The sequence below is a fragment of the Pagrus major genome, chromosome 12 (genome assembly GCF_040436345.1).
Source record: "Pagrus major chromosome 12, Pma_NU_1.0".
Lineage (NCBI taxonomy): Eukaryota > Metazoa > Chordata > Actinopteri > Spariformes > Sparidae > Pagrus > Pagrus major.
In genome coordinates, this window is record NC_133226.1 from 19,203,421 (window position 1) to 19,219,486 (window position 16,066).

At 39.9% G+C, this 16,066-nt stretch overlaps 1 protein-coding gene across 2 annotated transcripts in view; it reads left to right on the forward strand.

The window, feature by feature from the left end:
- Nucleotides 1-3,429: 3,429 nt before the first annotated feature.
- ctif (CBP80/20-dependent translation initiation factor) overlaps nt 3,430-16,066 on the forward strand; it is a 57,279-nt gene continuing 44,642 nt past the window's right edge. The window contains exons 1-3 of one of the 2 annotated variants that reach the window (XM_073478577.1): nt 3,430-3,571; nt 14,616-14,852; nt 15,253-15,324. In XM_073478577.1, the coding sequence (XP_073334678.1) occupies nt 14,676-14,852; nt 15,253-15,324 (249 nt within the window). In that variant the 5' untranslated portion in view covers nt 3,430-3,571; nt 14,616-14,675. The remainder of the gene's footprint in view (nt 3,572-14,615; nt 14,853-15,252; nt 15,325-16,066) is intronic. The other variant, XM_073478576.1, reaches the window with a different exon arrangement.

Below are 16,066 nucleotides of genomic sequence, written 5' to 3' on the forward strand. Positions count from 1 at the left end.
GTCAGTTTGTTATGTCATGAGAACAAAGAGATAAAAGTTTAGGCGTAAAATAAAAAGTCAATGAAGATCTTTCTCTTCTGATTCCGATTTCTTCCCCAAACTACATACTGCACCTTTAATATTATTCTAAACACTAAGAACAGGGGAAATATGATACGCTCAAAGTGTTGTGTGCACTGCAATTAGTGCAGACATTTATAGAAATTGAAAATTATATAGCAGCTCAACATTATGGTTTCCTTGGCAACAGTGCAAATTACATTGAATCTCATCAACTTTTACACCTGAGCAGCTCCGAAGACTCGTTGATTCACAAGATGTAAGATTTATAAGACAGAGCGTCCTTTTTTTACTGCATAAGTTCTAGTTTTCTGACACTTTTGCTTTGATTGCACATGAAAGGTTTTGCTTTTTCCAGACACATATCAAAAGAAGAAAGTTAAAGGTGAGTTCATGTGAGAGCAGATGATGGGAAACGGAGAAAACGCACAGCAGCATTGGAAGGGAGGCGCTGCGGGTGATGTGAAGAAGACAACAAAGTAATTATGGGACGACTAAGGATAGTAACAGAACTGGGCGAGGGTGTGGGGAGGAAACAGAGACTGACTGGAAGAAACACAAGAAGCAGAAGAGGGGGGTGGGTGTGGGTGTGGGTGTGGGGGTGTAGTAACCTGCTGGAGTCTCCATCACACCATGATAGTTAATTAGCCTCTGACTCTGCTGGTGAACATAATCTGTAGCCATCTGGACAGAAGGGGGATGATTTTCAACTCGGCTGTTTGTCTACCGGTCCACTTTCAGACGTATCTGTCTGTCTTTTAATGCAGAGTTTAGTTCATCTGTCTGTGCTGTGTGTCATTTTGTCTGTTTTGTGTGTCTGGAGGCTCTGTGTCGTGTTTACACGCAGGTCTATCTGTCAGTCAATCTGTCTGAGCTCTGTCTTCCAGCTGTCTGCCATGTTGACTAAAGACCCTGATGAATCCCAGTGGTGTATTTATAATATGTACACATCCACACAACCACAGTCACACACTAACGCTTAAGAAAAAAAAAAGAAAGAAAAAAAAGACAGCTGCACTTTTCTCATCGTCCACAAGGGGCCGTGATTACACTGAGAAGAGTGAGAGAGGTCTTTACTGTGTTCTGCAGTTTTTGGAGGTGTGATCGACTCCTGGTTTAGATATATACACGTACATATCCTTTAAAAGCAGACTAAAAAACATATCTTTTTCTGCAAGTTCTTAGTTAGATATAAAGTGCATGGTTAATGGGTAAAACCTTTAATTTTGAATCAGTTTTTCCCATTTAATGTTTAATGTTTTTAAAAATGTATGTGTTTTGAAGTGTCTGTCATATGAAATGTGCCACATAAATAAAGTTAACTTGTAATTCTGTGACAGGCATTAGGGCAGGATTTTAGGTCGAGAGTTATGAATGTATAGTATATTATGTATAGTGTCAAAATTAATATTCACTCTGTATTTACACCTCATATCTACCATATAACCCTAATCAACTACAACAACAAACCAACAAATAACCCTCTGCCAAGGTTTACCTTTTTTTTTAGAGAACGAAGAGGGGATATTATTTACCCACGCTTTACCTACGGGCCTGGATTTAAACCTGTCACAAGCACTACAAAGATGTGACAAATGTAGGAACGTATAAACACAAGTTAGCGATCAAAATTTAAAAAAAGAATAACTGCTACTTGTGGCTTCAGCCATGAGGATAAAAAAGTGTAAGGAACAGAACCGAATCAGCAAGCATGCATCAGGGACTGTCACCTTGCATATTCTCCTCATGTTGTATACATATATTATTAGATATTGTGTTAAAATATTACTTTGGTAAAATTAAAGTCAACCATGGGAATAGTATTTGAGTAAAAGTCTTAAAGTGTCTGATATTTAATGTACTTAGGTATCAAATGTAAAAACTCAAGTAAATTATACATATATTTACACGTGTGTGTGTGTATATACTGTACACTTTGGGTAAACTGATTATCAGCCTGGCCGATAATCTGATTTGATATTTAGTGTTTTTCTGATTATTGTAATCAATGTTTTTCTTAGGCTATTTGATTGCCCATGAAATAAACGATGCAGCATGCAAACTGCTCAGTTGAAAAAGATGTAGTTGAGTAAAAAGTACAATATTTGCCCACAAAATGCAGCAGAGTGGAAGTATAAAAGTAGATACTCAAATAAAGTGCCAGTACCTCAAAATTAGTAGTAGTTAAGTATAGTACTGAAAAAAAACATAATTATTTTTTATTTAAAATATTATTTTTTTTCAACTTCTCAGTTTTCAGATTTTATGTTGCAGCCAAACGTTTGCTAAAAGGTCTGTTTTGAAAGTTAGACATCAGTGAAAAATATTTTATATTCATATTTGATTTTTTTTCTATTTATTCAATTCATTGTGTTTTAATTTTATTGTATCCCATCTGTTTTATTGTTTTGTGTACTTTCATGTATTGATATATATAATTATAAATTATAAACAGTTTGTTTATTTTGTTTGTTTAGGCGTGACAAATAAATAAATCAGTTCTCTTCTGATTAAGATTTATTACCAGTACCTCAAAATTAGTAGTTAAGTATAGTACTCTAAAAAAAAATACTAAACCCTTTTTTTTTTCAACTGGTCAATGGTTTGACACAAAAATTTGCTTAAATGTTTGTTTTGGAAGTTGGACATGAAAGCTGTGGGAGAAACATGTTTATATTTATATTGACATATATATATTATATATCTAATTTCTATTTATTTAATTTCTGTTTATTCAATTAATTGTATTTTCATCTTATCTTTTTTTTAATAGGTTTTGCCTCGTACATTAATTTATTGATATATACAGTATGTTTCATATATTTATTAAAAAACTAATAAAGAAAGTGTTTAAAATATGTCTGTTTTGCAGATAAAAACCTGAAAACTATTGCATTTGTGGCGATACTATTTCATTTATTTATTTTTATTATTTCTACAGTGGTTAGATGTTTGGATCAACTTCAAATTTAGACGTGTGTGTCACTGGACTCCAGTCAAACTGTGATTTTTATTTGTATTATTTAACATCACAATCTAGATTAAAAGATTTTTTTTTCTTCCTAGCTGTGATAGATGCTGGTTAAGTCTGTTTTTATTTATTTAAAAAAAAAGGGGGGGGGGGGGAGTGAGTTTTAATTATATTTCATTTTATTTAATCTAAATCAAACCGTCCCCCCTACAGGCCGAAGGGAGGCGACAGCAGTGGATAACGTGACACGTCAAACCAGTTATTAATCAACCAGGTAGCTGTCTTCTCCTTTAATACTTAATAACCACATTTCCCACAATGCCTCAGTCCTGAGTGCACGTGTCACCGCTGCCAGCGGACCGGACTGAACGTCACATTCCTGCATTCCCTTTTTCCTCAGTGTGGGACGGCGGAGTTAGCTTCCAGTTAGAGAGCTAATCCTCTTCCCCGCTTCTCTTTTTGAGAAACGCACCCATGACACGGCGGATTTGATCCCAGGAGGTGATCCCGGGTTCCCCAGGAGTCAGAATCTCACTTCGGGTGAGGATTTATCTCATTTTAAGCCGGTGGAGGTGTCTGTCGGGTGGAGAGCTATAACCGTGGTTACCAGATAACAGTTTAATAAGATGCGCTGTGGGTTTGCTGCTAGCTGTCTTCGCATGTGAGTTGACCTGGTTATACTTTGAGCACAATTAGCAGACCTGTTGATGTAGCTCAGTGGACGGAGGGAGGCTTGAATTGGTAATGAATGGCCTGTTGTTTACTAATGTAACTTACTTGAGAGCTAGCTAACGTTAGCCGGTTGGCTAGCCGCAAATCTTGCGTCACCATTGTTACCGGGTGAGCCGCGGGCAAGCGGGGTGTGGAGGAGCCTCCAGATGTGGCTTTGTCGCTTTGACAGGGACATGATGGTGCAGTTCTTCCTGGATAACGTTGCCGTAAAGTTCCTGTCAAGATTCAGCACTTGGCTAACGGATACACACAAGTGCTAGCTTCCTAGACAAGCATGGGCGTGGTTATAGAGATGTGAAATATGCAAAACAAAAACTGAATGGACATGATGGAGTTGTTATGATCACCTTTGCTTTCAGCATGGTTTCAGTAACGTTATGATACACTAGCAGAGCAGGAATGGCAGGATTAGCCGTGCAAAATGTGAGATATCAGGAGCTGAGCTTGCTGCAGTTCAGCAGCCTGTCTCAGCTGTTGACCCCAACAACAAAGAGTGGATCACAGCTGCTGGTAGCCTGTGGCACAACAGAGGGACATGATATACCTTGAGCTCATATGTAACAAAAGGATCTATCTTATAAAAACTGAAGCACATACAAGCAGTTGTTTACGTGGTTGGTGTGCGTAATGTTTGTAAGATTGTAGATGATGGGACAAACTTAAATCGTGTTGAATGTGTGCAGGAATAAACTTGTCCTTGTCCTTTTAAAAATGAGTACAATTATACATAATTACTCATGAGTTGTGTGTTGACAAACTTTCAAAACTATCCTGTAGGAGTTCTGATGGGTGTTTTTAGGTTATAGAGAGGCAAAGTGGGGCCTTATTGTCAGTAGTCAACGGGGGAGCTCGACTGATGTCGATATTAGGAAGTAAACAATTCTGATTTCAATATATCGGCCAATATACACACGTGTTTGACAATCAAGTTATAATTATTGTGCAGGATATTTTTCAGTTTAACAATAAACGTAATAGTCTAAAATGACACCAGTGCACTGAAATAGAAAACACCCAGTCTGTGTGAACTGCATCGTCTCACTCAATATACGTCACCAACACCAACATGGCAGTCACATCAGCACAGCATGAGTATGGAAAGAGCTGAAAATCACATTAAATCTGGACATATTGACAGGTTCAGTTATGTGTAAGGAGTGTTAGACAGTTCTGTGAGCTAGCTAATATACGGGACCGACTTGGCAAGAATTCAGTCGTGTGTTTGTGTAAGTGGTAAACGAGACAATGTCACTCACGCGACTGCTGGGTGTGTAGTCTTTCTAATTACCTACTTTCACAGTCGTATGCTTGATTGGTTTAATGACAACCTGCGACTTTCTCGAGTTGAAAAATTATCTTTTGGTTCACACGGTGGTCCACTGGAAGGGGCATGACTTCACCTCTCTATACTTCAATCCAGTTTGCTCGTAACATTCCTCAAATTCCTGCCGTTCAGAGACTTGATTGGATCACAGGGACTTTAGAGGAATGTTTGCATGCCACCACATGTCACACATCTGCGACCATCCTGACTTAAATGAGACAAGATGTGACGCACTTTAATGCAGAATCTCGAGACCAAATTTGCATGATTTATTGAAGACAGACAGCCCTTTCAGTGGAGAATGGATGAATGAATTGTTAATCCGATTTAATCCAGTCTTGCTGAGTGGAAACTGTGCTCTGTTGATTAAAGAAAATCGTCACAGTATACGATCCTTTCCCATGTTCTTTGCCTGCCTCAACTCGAGGCACATGCTAATTTCATCATTCTGTGAAGTTGCAAGTCAGGTTCAGCCGGCGTCTCAGCTGGCGCCTCATCCTGAACCCTGTTTTCATTGTTTATCATTCAACTTGGCTCAGTGCCTGGCATCTAAAGTCTGCCCAGACTGATGAAGTCACTTGTTTACTTTTATACCTTTTTACACAGTACAGTCAAACGTGTGTAGATTCAATTATAATATATTATTTATGAATTAAATGTCAGTAGATGGCTCATAATAATCGCCCTGTTTTAATATATATACTTAGCCAAAGTTATGTTTAATGTGGAGAATACGAATGTAAGCAAGCAAGTGTTTGAATGTGGGCCTACAGTATTTGAGGGTATGTGAGGGGACGTAGGTGTCTGTAACCAATTTATCCATCTGGCAACACAACTCGACAGCTATTAACTGACAAGGGCTCTCTGTAATGATTGTTGTCATTATGGAATAATCTGTCGATCATTTTCTTGATGAATCATTTGGTGTTTGGTCCACAAAACGACAATTAGTAGTGAAAAATCAGTGCTTTCTAAAGCCCAAGATGACGTCCTCAAATGTCTTAGTATGTTCACAACCCCAGGATATCAGTTCACTATCATAGAGGATTAAAGAAACCAGAAAATATTTACATTTGAGGAGCTAAAATCAGAAGATTTGGGAAATTTTTGCTTGATATTTTGATTATCACAACAGTTGGTGAGTAATTACATACTTGACAACTAATTGATTAATCGACTAGTCGTAGCGGCTCTAACTAATGTAGGAACCTAGATAATATGTTTACATTTGTGAGATTGTGCCATCAACAAACATATAGTCATTATCAGAATAAAGCAAAGATCTGGCATGCTATGTTTCTTAGTAATCGACCCTGTTAATACTTATTATATTATATAACATATACATGTTGTGACAATGACATGATGAAGCTTTATTAGATGTTCTGGGTCTCATTCAGATTCAAAATTCTTAGATCCTCAGTCAAAATGTTGCTTTTATTCCTGACCTTGTCATGACGTGTATATGCTTTTCTCTGAGCTGCACAATATATTGGACTTCACATAGAAATTAATGAAAGGCGTTATCTAAACCCTATAATTACATGTCGGTGTGAGCGTGATGACTGAACTGCGTAATCACCTCATAACACAGGTGACACGTGAAATTAAAGTAGCGTTTTGTGTTTGGTCTGTTCCCGTTAAACTGATCTAATCTGTGATCAAAGGCTGTGAAATGGCTTGTGGTTGATTAATAGGTGCTCCCTTCATTTAGCTTGACTTTTTTTAGGATCTTGCCTGATTACATCGCAGGAGTCCAATTTACTCCTGAAAGTTAGCTACTTAGCAGTAAAATATAAAAGCTATTATGGCCTTGGCACTGTAATGCAAAGTTTATATTGCTGATGTTTAAACTTTGCCTGAAACACAGCTTCATTGAGACCATCTGAGCAGAGTCAGTGCAGTGTCATCACCTCAGTGATCTGCAGTCCCAGCACAAATGAGGCTCTGCATTGATGTGATGAATTGATGAATGAATGGGGCTGTGAACTCTGCCCTCAGAGGTCAACCGGCGAGGGGAAATAAAAGATTTGAGGAGCGACGTGTAAGTCTTACCTCTGTGCCTCAAAAATGAGCGTAGTGTTTTGGGTTTGTTGACGCACACCTTGGTTATACGCTTGCATGCAGTGTTTGGAAGAATGTGGAGGAGGAGCGAACACAGCTGCATGTTGTGGAGAGAGTGGGAGTAGCCTGCAGAAAACTGGAACACCCTGAGTCAGCCGGCTTAGCAGAAATCTAGCCCGGTTTCAGTGGGAACTGCTGCTCATTACGGTGCCTCAAGTGAATGGATGAGTGAGTGAGAAAAGAGAAAATGTGGGAGAGATCACGCGGGTGGTGATTGAGGAAAACATACCTTTTGTAAGAGGACATGTCAGGGGATGGTTTGAGGATGTAAGGCCTTTAGCTTTGTGCAGGAATGCAGAGTAGTTCTCCAGCAAATTACATAGCCTTTTTTTTTTTTTGGAAACAAGCAGGATTATTGTCACAATTGTGGTCTTTCTATAACCGACCTTTTGTTGTCACAGTTACTTGTTTTGTTATCATCTCATGAGTTCAGCCCCATCCAATAATGGCCACCGCTCTGTTGCAGAATAACCTTTGTTGCCTCTCTTTTCACTTTTGTTGCCGTTCAGCTTTTGAGGCCTCAGAACTTCTACCTGTTCTCCATACATGCTGTGAAGCCCGTGAGCTGAAGCACACACCCTCACTTGTTTGTCAGGATTCTGTATTTGTGTGTGTGTGTGTGTGTGGATCTGGACAGAATAGCATTGTTGGACTATTGTCCCATCAGTGCCGCACATGCCCAGTCCTCTCCCATTAGGTCACTACAGGGGCATAGGGGGGCATAGGGGGACAACGGGGCTATTGTTTTAACTGTACACACACATACACACATACCCTTGGACCCCCCTCTGTGCAGGCATGCGAAGCCGATCTTCTACTGGTCCGTTCATCTAGAATCAGGTCATTCAGCTCACACTGTATGAGTAAACACATTTACTCACTCAAGAAGCTTGTTTCAGTGAATGGGAGGCAGGAACAACAACAGACTCCTCTAAAGTTGGCTTGTAATTTTAGCTCTAAAAACACAATTAACCTGTTTTTTTTTCTAGTTCTTCCAGCAGAGGAGGGTTTAGTATCTCTTATGTGTTCTGCCTGAGGTTGAATGTGCTTCGAAAAGTAGAGTTTTACCCCTTGATTCTACTTGTCTCTGTTACCTGGCAGGTGTGACGCTGTTTTGTTCCGTCCTCCACAAGGCTTCATATCCCACTGGGAGTGTTTCAGAAGCAGAGCTACATGCCTGCCTGGTATTGTTGACGTACACAGATTGTCTTTATTTCATAATTTTTTCTTGATTTTTTCGCTTCTATTGTGGTTGAGTAGGCTACGTAGTTAAATCGTTAGTCATAGTCAAATTGACTCTTAGCCTCTGGTGTGCATAAACTGCAGATTATGAACTGCTTTTTAAAATACAAAAATGTAAAAATTATCAGCTATTTTATTGGTATCAGTCATGTGAAGCAGGTAATTATTGGTTATCGTTGTTGGCTGAAAAAAAATCTCAACTTTCTGACGCTTTTTCCAAGTGATTGCAGTCATCTTGCAAAAATCTGTTTGATGCTCCATCTAAGCTATTTGCTTAAACACACATCATCTCCTGGCAAATATGTCAACTGAATGATTAGCCTTACAGACACCATGCTGCTATCCTGCTCTCAAAAACAGATTACTCCAAATTATATTTAAACCCAAGTGTGAGTTGGTTAAGCCAGCCAGTCAGTAGTAGACCAGATTAGACGTATTAGCAGCTCTCGTGGCATGGGGTGAGAACATCGACTTGGACTCCAACTGGGGAGACTGGGTCTCATTTTCCGCTCTGTTTGGGTTGTGTGGATTATGGTTTTTACTGTTTGTTATGTAACTATATCAAAGGCTTCAAATCATGGTTCCAGCCAGTATAATTTGTTAGGAGACTTTAAGTGTCTACAGTAGTCTTATTGTGTCTTTTAACCCCAGGCAATGGTAGTTGACATGATTTTTTATGTTGCAATTTCATGCAGAAATTATTTATTTATTTGCCATTAAACCTCAGACATACAGCATACTAATTTCTGATCTTGCTTAAATCCATATTATTGATTGACACATGAGGTTGACCCTATTTGAGTTGAGCTTGTTTCAGTGAATCAAAAGAAAAATGAAAGATTATCACATTATTTGAAAGCTATTTTTGTCCCCTTTGCATGCATTCATCAGACTGTGTGTCAAACAAGTTTGAATAGTTGAGCAGGGAGATTTAATATATTATGATTTTGCAAGTAATCTATCTACTCTCTGCTGTCTGGTGTATCTTATCATGAAGTATGGATGGTGTAGCATTTGTCTCAGCCTCTCAAACAAAGAAACTGTGTGCTGTCCAGTACCATGCTGTGTCTGTCTGGCCAGTTTTAGCATCCGCCTGGATGATGCTGGGCTTCAGCCACAGTCTTCAGCCTGGTTGTACTGTATTACATGCTGGTTTGCATTTTACAGTCTTGGTCTATCTCTGCTGGCCTGTAGTGTCAGTGGCTGTCACATGTACTGTATCGCAGCACTTAGTTGTAGTGCACCATCCAGTCAACTCAGTAACCTACTCTGTGTATTCTCAGACAGGTTTTCAGACCTCTGAATCACTGCCCACATCTTGAGAACTGTTCAGCAGCTCAAATAGGCTCAGTCGCCAGTTTATTAGGTATAAATCTAAAACTAATGCAGTCTAATGCAAGAGTAATTCAGTAAATTCTACCTTCACCAAAACAAGATGTTTTAGAAAGGATAGAATTTAAAGAGACGGCTGTTTGATGTCCACAGGTTTTGGATACTGATAAGAGCATAAGACAACATTGAACTACTGGCCTAGTTATTGTGTCCCATTCCTCCAAGATCATGTGCTGCCCCAAAAATCAGACCATTCATGTTGCAACACCAACGTCTGGCACAGCTCAGCTCAAAAAAATAACCCCAGTTATTCCAGTCATGCCACACACACATGCCAGTTTATCCTGCCAGATTGATATGCAAGTTAATGTCATTTCACTTAATTTATTTGAGTCCCTGAACAAATCAGAGCAGAGACTACAGATCTAGAACCAGGCTACAGTCCCTCAGTCATTCAGTTTAACCTGCACTGCAACAGCCTCCTGACAGAACAAATATCCACAAACACTAACATGGTGAAACTTTTACAGTTGACCATGCACTGTAATGCACTGTAGTGCTGGGTCTGTATTTAATCATAGTGTATACATTAGGGGTGTCATGTTTTTTTTGTTACCAGTTCATGAAGTACAGTGGCCCTGTACAGTGTTATGCACTTCAGTGCAAGAGCCCTAACTGTTACCTTAACAAAACTAATATTATTCAGGTTTTTTGTGTCTGTGTCAGTGAGGTGTTCATTGTAGGAGTATTAAGTACGACTGTGCGTCCTCGAATTCTCGTCTCACTTCATAATATAAACAGTTCTGTTCTGGTGTGAATGAAACGGAGGTTCATTAATTAAGACACAATTTAGTAAATGAATGGGGAATCACTCAGTGATAGTAGTCTGGATGTTTGCAACTCATTGATGCATACTGGTTGGGGTTGCAGCTCAGTCAGATGTCCTCCTCTTGTCCTTGACATGTAGTATAGAATTACTGCCTGAGGGGAAACTGCTGCCAATAGCTATTGACCCATCCATTAATGCACCTCTCATCTCCGTCTTTTTGTCTTAGTATAATGATCTCTTTTATTTTAGCCTCTGTAGGATACTTTCATAGTAATTCATGTGCATGACAAACAAATCTGAGGCCAGTGTGTGCATTGCAGCCTCTCCAAATAACCTAATCATTAATATCTTAAGTAAACTGTGGTTCTGTATCTTTATCATAGACCTGACTCAAAGTCCTTTCTCTCCAGCTGATTTAGTAAAACATTGCTCCAAACCTGCAGTGCTCTCTCAGATGGGTTGCATGGTGGTTTTATTTCACAGTGGCTTCATCTTTCAGCTTAGTAACAATAATATCAGTGTTCTTCGGGTGAAGAAGAAACAAGTTTGCCTTCCTAAAATTATATGAGTCTGATGTTCCAGGCATGTGAGAGTCAACAACCCAAACCACCGTTATCCCTGTAGGGTGTGAGAGAGAATTGGAGGTTGGGGTTGGGACTAAACCAAGGATATTACCAGACCCAGACATAGAAAGACTACTGTATTAGGCGTACATGAGAAAAACAAACACAGAGAATAAGGACAGCAGGCTGTTGGCCCCTCTGACTAAACAGAGAAACTGACTCTGCAAGGTCAGGAGCACAAATAGCATTGCAAGGCATCTCACATTTACCAAACACAACTGTTGTCTTGCCAGTACACACACTTTAGCATTTCTAAAATTGTTTGCATTTTAGAAACGATCTCTGAGCCTTCTCCTCCAAACTCAAGCAGGAAGACAGAATGAGTTGAGGCTTCAAGTAACGATTATTTTCATTGCCAATTAATCTCAACACTATTTTTGCAATTAAATGGGCTCTGTGGAACTTCTGTGTTGTTTTGGAAGCTGGTTGTTCGCTGACTTAATTTCTAAACTACCGTGGCTACTGTTGTTCTCTGTAAGCGGAGCGGAGAGAGGCACTGAGACGAGGCACTCAAGAACGAGTGTAAGGTCACATCTTTTGGACTGTCGGTTAATTTTCTGGCAATCAACTATTCATTTTTTGCAGGTGTAGAGTGAGTGAGAACCAAAGCTTAAAACAAACTGTAGAGAGCGCAGACCGAGAAAGAAAGTCCTCAGACTGACACTAGTCATGTCTGATGAACCTCGAAACTTGTTGCAGTGGTCATCACACTGTGTGGGTTGTAGCACTGGCCTTTGTCTGTCCGTCCCACTCTCTCTCACCATCTTTCAGTTCCCCTTCCCACATACCCCGACTCCTCCCATGCTCCTTCCTGTCTCCACCCATTCGCTGCCCCTCCTTCAATTCAACCAGCTGTTTCAACAAAGAACTGCCTGCCACACTGTTAGCTGCATTGTTGTGCTGTAGCTGAAGACCGGGCGCATCACAGTGTTTCCTCTGTAATAGTTTTGTCGCAGTGCAACAAGGTTTGGGATGTATTTTAGCAGCATACTGAACTGTAAAGCTAATTTGCACACCTCAATATTTGTTATTTATCGCAGGTCATGTCATCATAGCATTATTGAACAATGTTATCGCACATTGCAGATTTTCCCTTATGTCATGCAGTGCTAGTAAAAGTGTCTTCTGTAGCCTGCTAGCTGCAAATCACCAGGCTAATCAAGCCTGGTGATTTGTCTGGTATAATCCATCGATACACCAGTGTATGCATGGATTATACTATTGACATGTATGGATTATACTACTGACACTACAGTAGGTCAGATTAGGACATGTTGACCCTGCAACGTAGTATGCAGAGATTAAAGCATGAGTCATAAATGTGCATAAAGAAAAACAGCAAGGTTGTGATGAGCAGGGAGATTCTGATGTGCTGAAATGTCCTTGAGCCAGAGACAGGTTCAGGTTCTGGTCTGTTGCTCAGCAGGGGTGCTGACCTGTATCTGACCCTGAGGTCAGATCTTCCAGTAGAGCATTTTCCTCTTGTTCTCAGTCATTGTAGACATTGTTTTTAGTGTAACTGGTGGTCAAAATATATAGTATATAGTAGTATATAGAGTATAAAGATCTGTTTTAGATTTAATACATTTCTGAAATAGTTATTGTCTTTACTTTGTTGTGTTGTTGTTTGAAAAGATACTACATGGTGCAGCAGTTAGAGAGTTTGGATGTAAAAAATAAATGGAGTTGTTTGGATATAACACTCTTCATTACCACAACATTAGATAACCCCGCGGCCCAAACCAAAACAAAGGGTTTAAAGTTTGTGTGGCTGACTTGTTGGCTGCAAATGCACCGGGCTTCCCAGCGAGTCCCCAGGGCTCAGCAGATACCATTCTGTGTGCTCCAGGGCCATAAATCCTCTTTGCATGGCTGGTGATCAAGCCATGATGTAAAGGAGCTTAGTAGCAATAGACAGACAGGCAGGAAGCTGCTTCGCTGTTGGCCAGGGGTCAGGTGATCACACACACACACACAAACACACACACACGACACTGACAGGAGAGAGACAGCGGGGGAGAGGTGGAAAAACAAAGAGGGAAATGGACGTGGATAGGTTTATGAATGGTGACACCGGAGGGAGTTTGGACAGAGAAACCAGCAGAGATGAGTCAGGTTTTTTCTAAAGATGGATTCAATGTAATCTGAGTGAAAACGCAACCCGGGCCTGTTGTCTTGCTGTTGGACACTTGGGACACAAGCAGTGTATATATGGACGTTTGTTGACAGCAGTGAGCTGTAATGTGCCTTCTGTGAATGTTGGCAAGTTGAGGGGGGGACCAAGGTGAGAGAATTGCCTGTTGTTATTGCTAGTGATTAGGGTTGCAGCTAACTCATTGTCATTATTGATGAATCTCTTTTTAAAATTCTTATTACATTTTCCCAAAGCCTCAGGAGATGTTTGTTTATTCAGCCATAAAATCATCATATTTGAGCAGCTGAAACAAGAGAATGTTTGGGATTTGTCAAAATAGTCAAGGGTACATTTTTGTCAATTAACAATAAAGCCAAAACGATTAGGTGACTAATCGGTTAGTTCGTCGGCAGAAAAGTAATCACTAGTTTGCTAATCGATTAATTATCAATGCAATTTTTCATGCAACAATGGCAGCAAATGCAGTTTTCAGCCTTTCAAATATGGAAATGTCCTGCTTTTTTCTGTTTTATATCATGTTCTGCGCTCCAGACTAACTTTTTACACTGGTCGCGCTTGTGTGCTCAACTTTTTAATGTAGGGGCACCAGCACATAATTTAGGTGTGCCCTATAATACATTTTAATTTATGTCAATTTAACTCATTATGTCAACGATTGTTAACCGGAATAAAAGCTGAAAAATGTACGCTTTTCTTCATTTAAATCACAGTACACACAACAAGAAATCACGAAAATTTAAATTGTTTAAAAAATAAACATTGCAGCTGCACTGGTGTGACCAATGAAAATATTGAGTTGATGCGAAGCTGAATATCTTTGGGTTTTGGACTGACGAAACAATACGTAAAAAGACATCACCTTGGACTCCAAGAAACTAGGATTTACATTTTTCACTATTTTCTTAAATTTTATAGACCAAATTATTTAATAAAGAAGATATCTGCAGTTAAATTGATACTTAAAATAATTGTTAGCTGCAGACATAATCAACAAATACAGTAACTAACTAATCGTTGCAGTTCTCCTGGTACTGCCCTCATCGGGTTGTCGCTGCCTTAACTCTTAAATCAAATGTAAACCTAATCCAACAGCTCCACTGGACTGGACTGTTGTTTTGATGTTGGAGGTGTTATTGTAAACATACATAAGACTTCTATTAACATGGAAGCTCCTTGTCTGGTTGAATTTTTATCTCACTTTTCTCTCTGTGTCTTTCTCTCAGGTCACTTTCCCTCCCTCCCTTCCCCTCCTTCCCCTTCTACCCATCACAGCGCCGGTTGCCATGGAGAACTCTTCAGTGGCGTCTGCATCATCCGAAGCTGGGAGCACACGCTCGCAGGAGATCGAAGAGCTGGAGCGCTTCATCGACAGCTATGTCCTGGAGTACCAGGTGCAGGGGCTTCTGGGAGACAAGGCAGATGGAGACCTTGAACTGGACAATGGTGGCAAGGTTCCACAGGTCAGAGCCTTATTCTTATAATAGACAACGTGATTTCATTAGTCCCATATCTGTTAGCAGCAGTGGTTATTTTTAGTACAGGTTCTGGTGGTGTCTCTGGGTTGTGTCATCCAAAATATCCTGGCAGGGTTCAGCCTGCATCAAAACATCTGCCCATATTGGTGTAATGCATACGTAAATTTAGACAAATACGGAGGAACATCCACCATCACAGCAACTGGATATAAAACTGTCCTGTTTCCTGCAGGAGAAATGCTGTGAGGAAGTTTGTCCACTGTCTATTTTTAAAACAGTTACAAAACAAACACGCCAGAGAAACTTGCTGTGTTTGTTACTTTTACTTTTGGCTTCGTTAATGGTTGAAATGAGTGCACCTTCTCCCCCCACTTCTCTCCTCCAGTGGACAGACGACTGTAACAACAAGAAAGATGGCAGCTGGACGTCTTCACGGGGGAGAGGCTCATTTAAGCCAGTAAGTGTGTGTGTGTGTGTGTGTGTGTGTGTGTGTGTGTGTGTGTGTGTGCGTGTGCGTGTGCGTTCTGCTTATTTAACAGCTTTAGGGTTGACCTTAATTAATGAACTGAATAATCATTCACATCTAGTTATGCATGGCACAGTTATGATTCTACTCAAGGCTAAAAAATGTTGGGTAAAGTGTACCCTGCCATCCATCACAGGGCCGTCATGAATAGATTGATGGATCAGTGGCACTCAAAACATAAACTTGAATCAAATACAGTCTTTACGGCCTTTATTATAGATCAGTGTTTGGACAGTGACAAAAGGGGGAAATGGGGAATACATTTGTTTAAATTAAAGCTGCATCATCACATTGATGTGAAGTTTCACATTTTAATGAACCACATCTGGAAGAAGGTTTACTTGTGGGGAAGAGCTGAACTGAATTTCTGTTAATTGTTTAATCCCTGAAGGGTGTTTTTTTTTTTGTTGAACTCAGGAATCTTTACCTCATTTAAATAATATTTGAGTTTGCCTAACCCTAACCTGCAAATACCCCCCTGGATAAAGTCTAGCTGATAATGTCTTATGTCTGAGGTCTGATTCATTCATCTGACCCATGAAAGCGGCTCCAGTGTGCCTGCTAGCTTCTGTGTGGAGGGTTTAATGAGCATATAAACTGGTGGTGTTCTGCAGAAACTATGTGGGTAGGCCTACTTTTACCCCATAAACACGTGCTAAGTATACATACATGC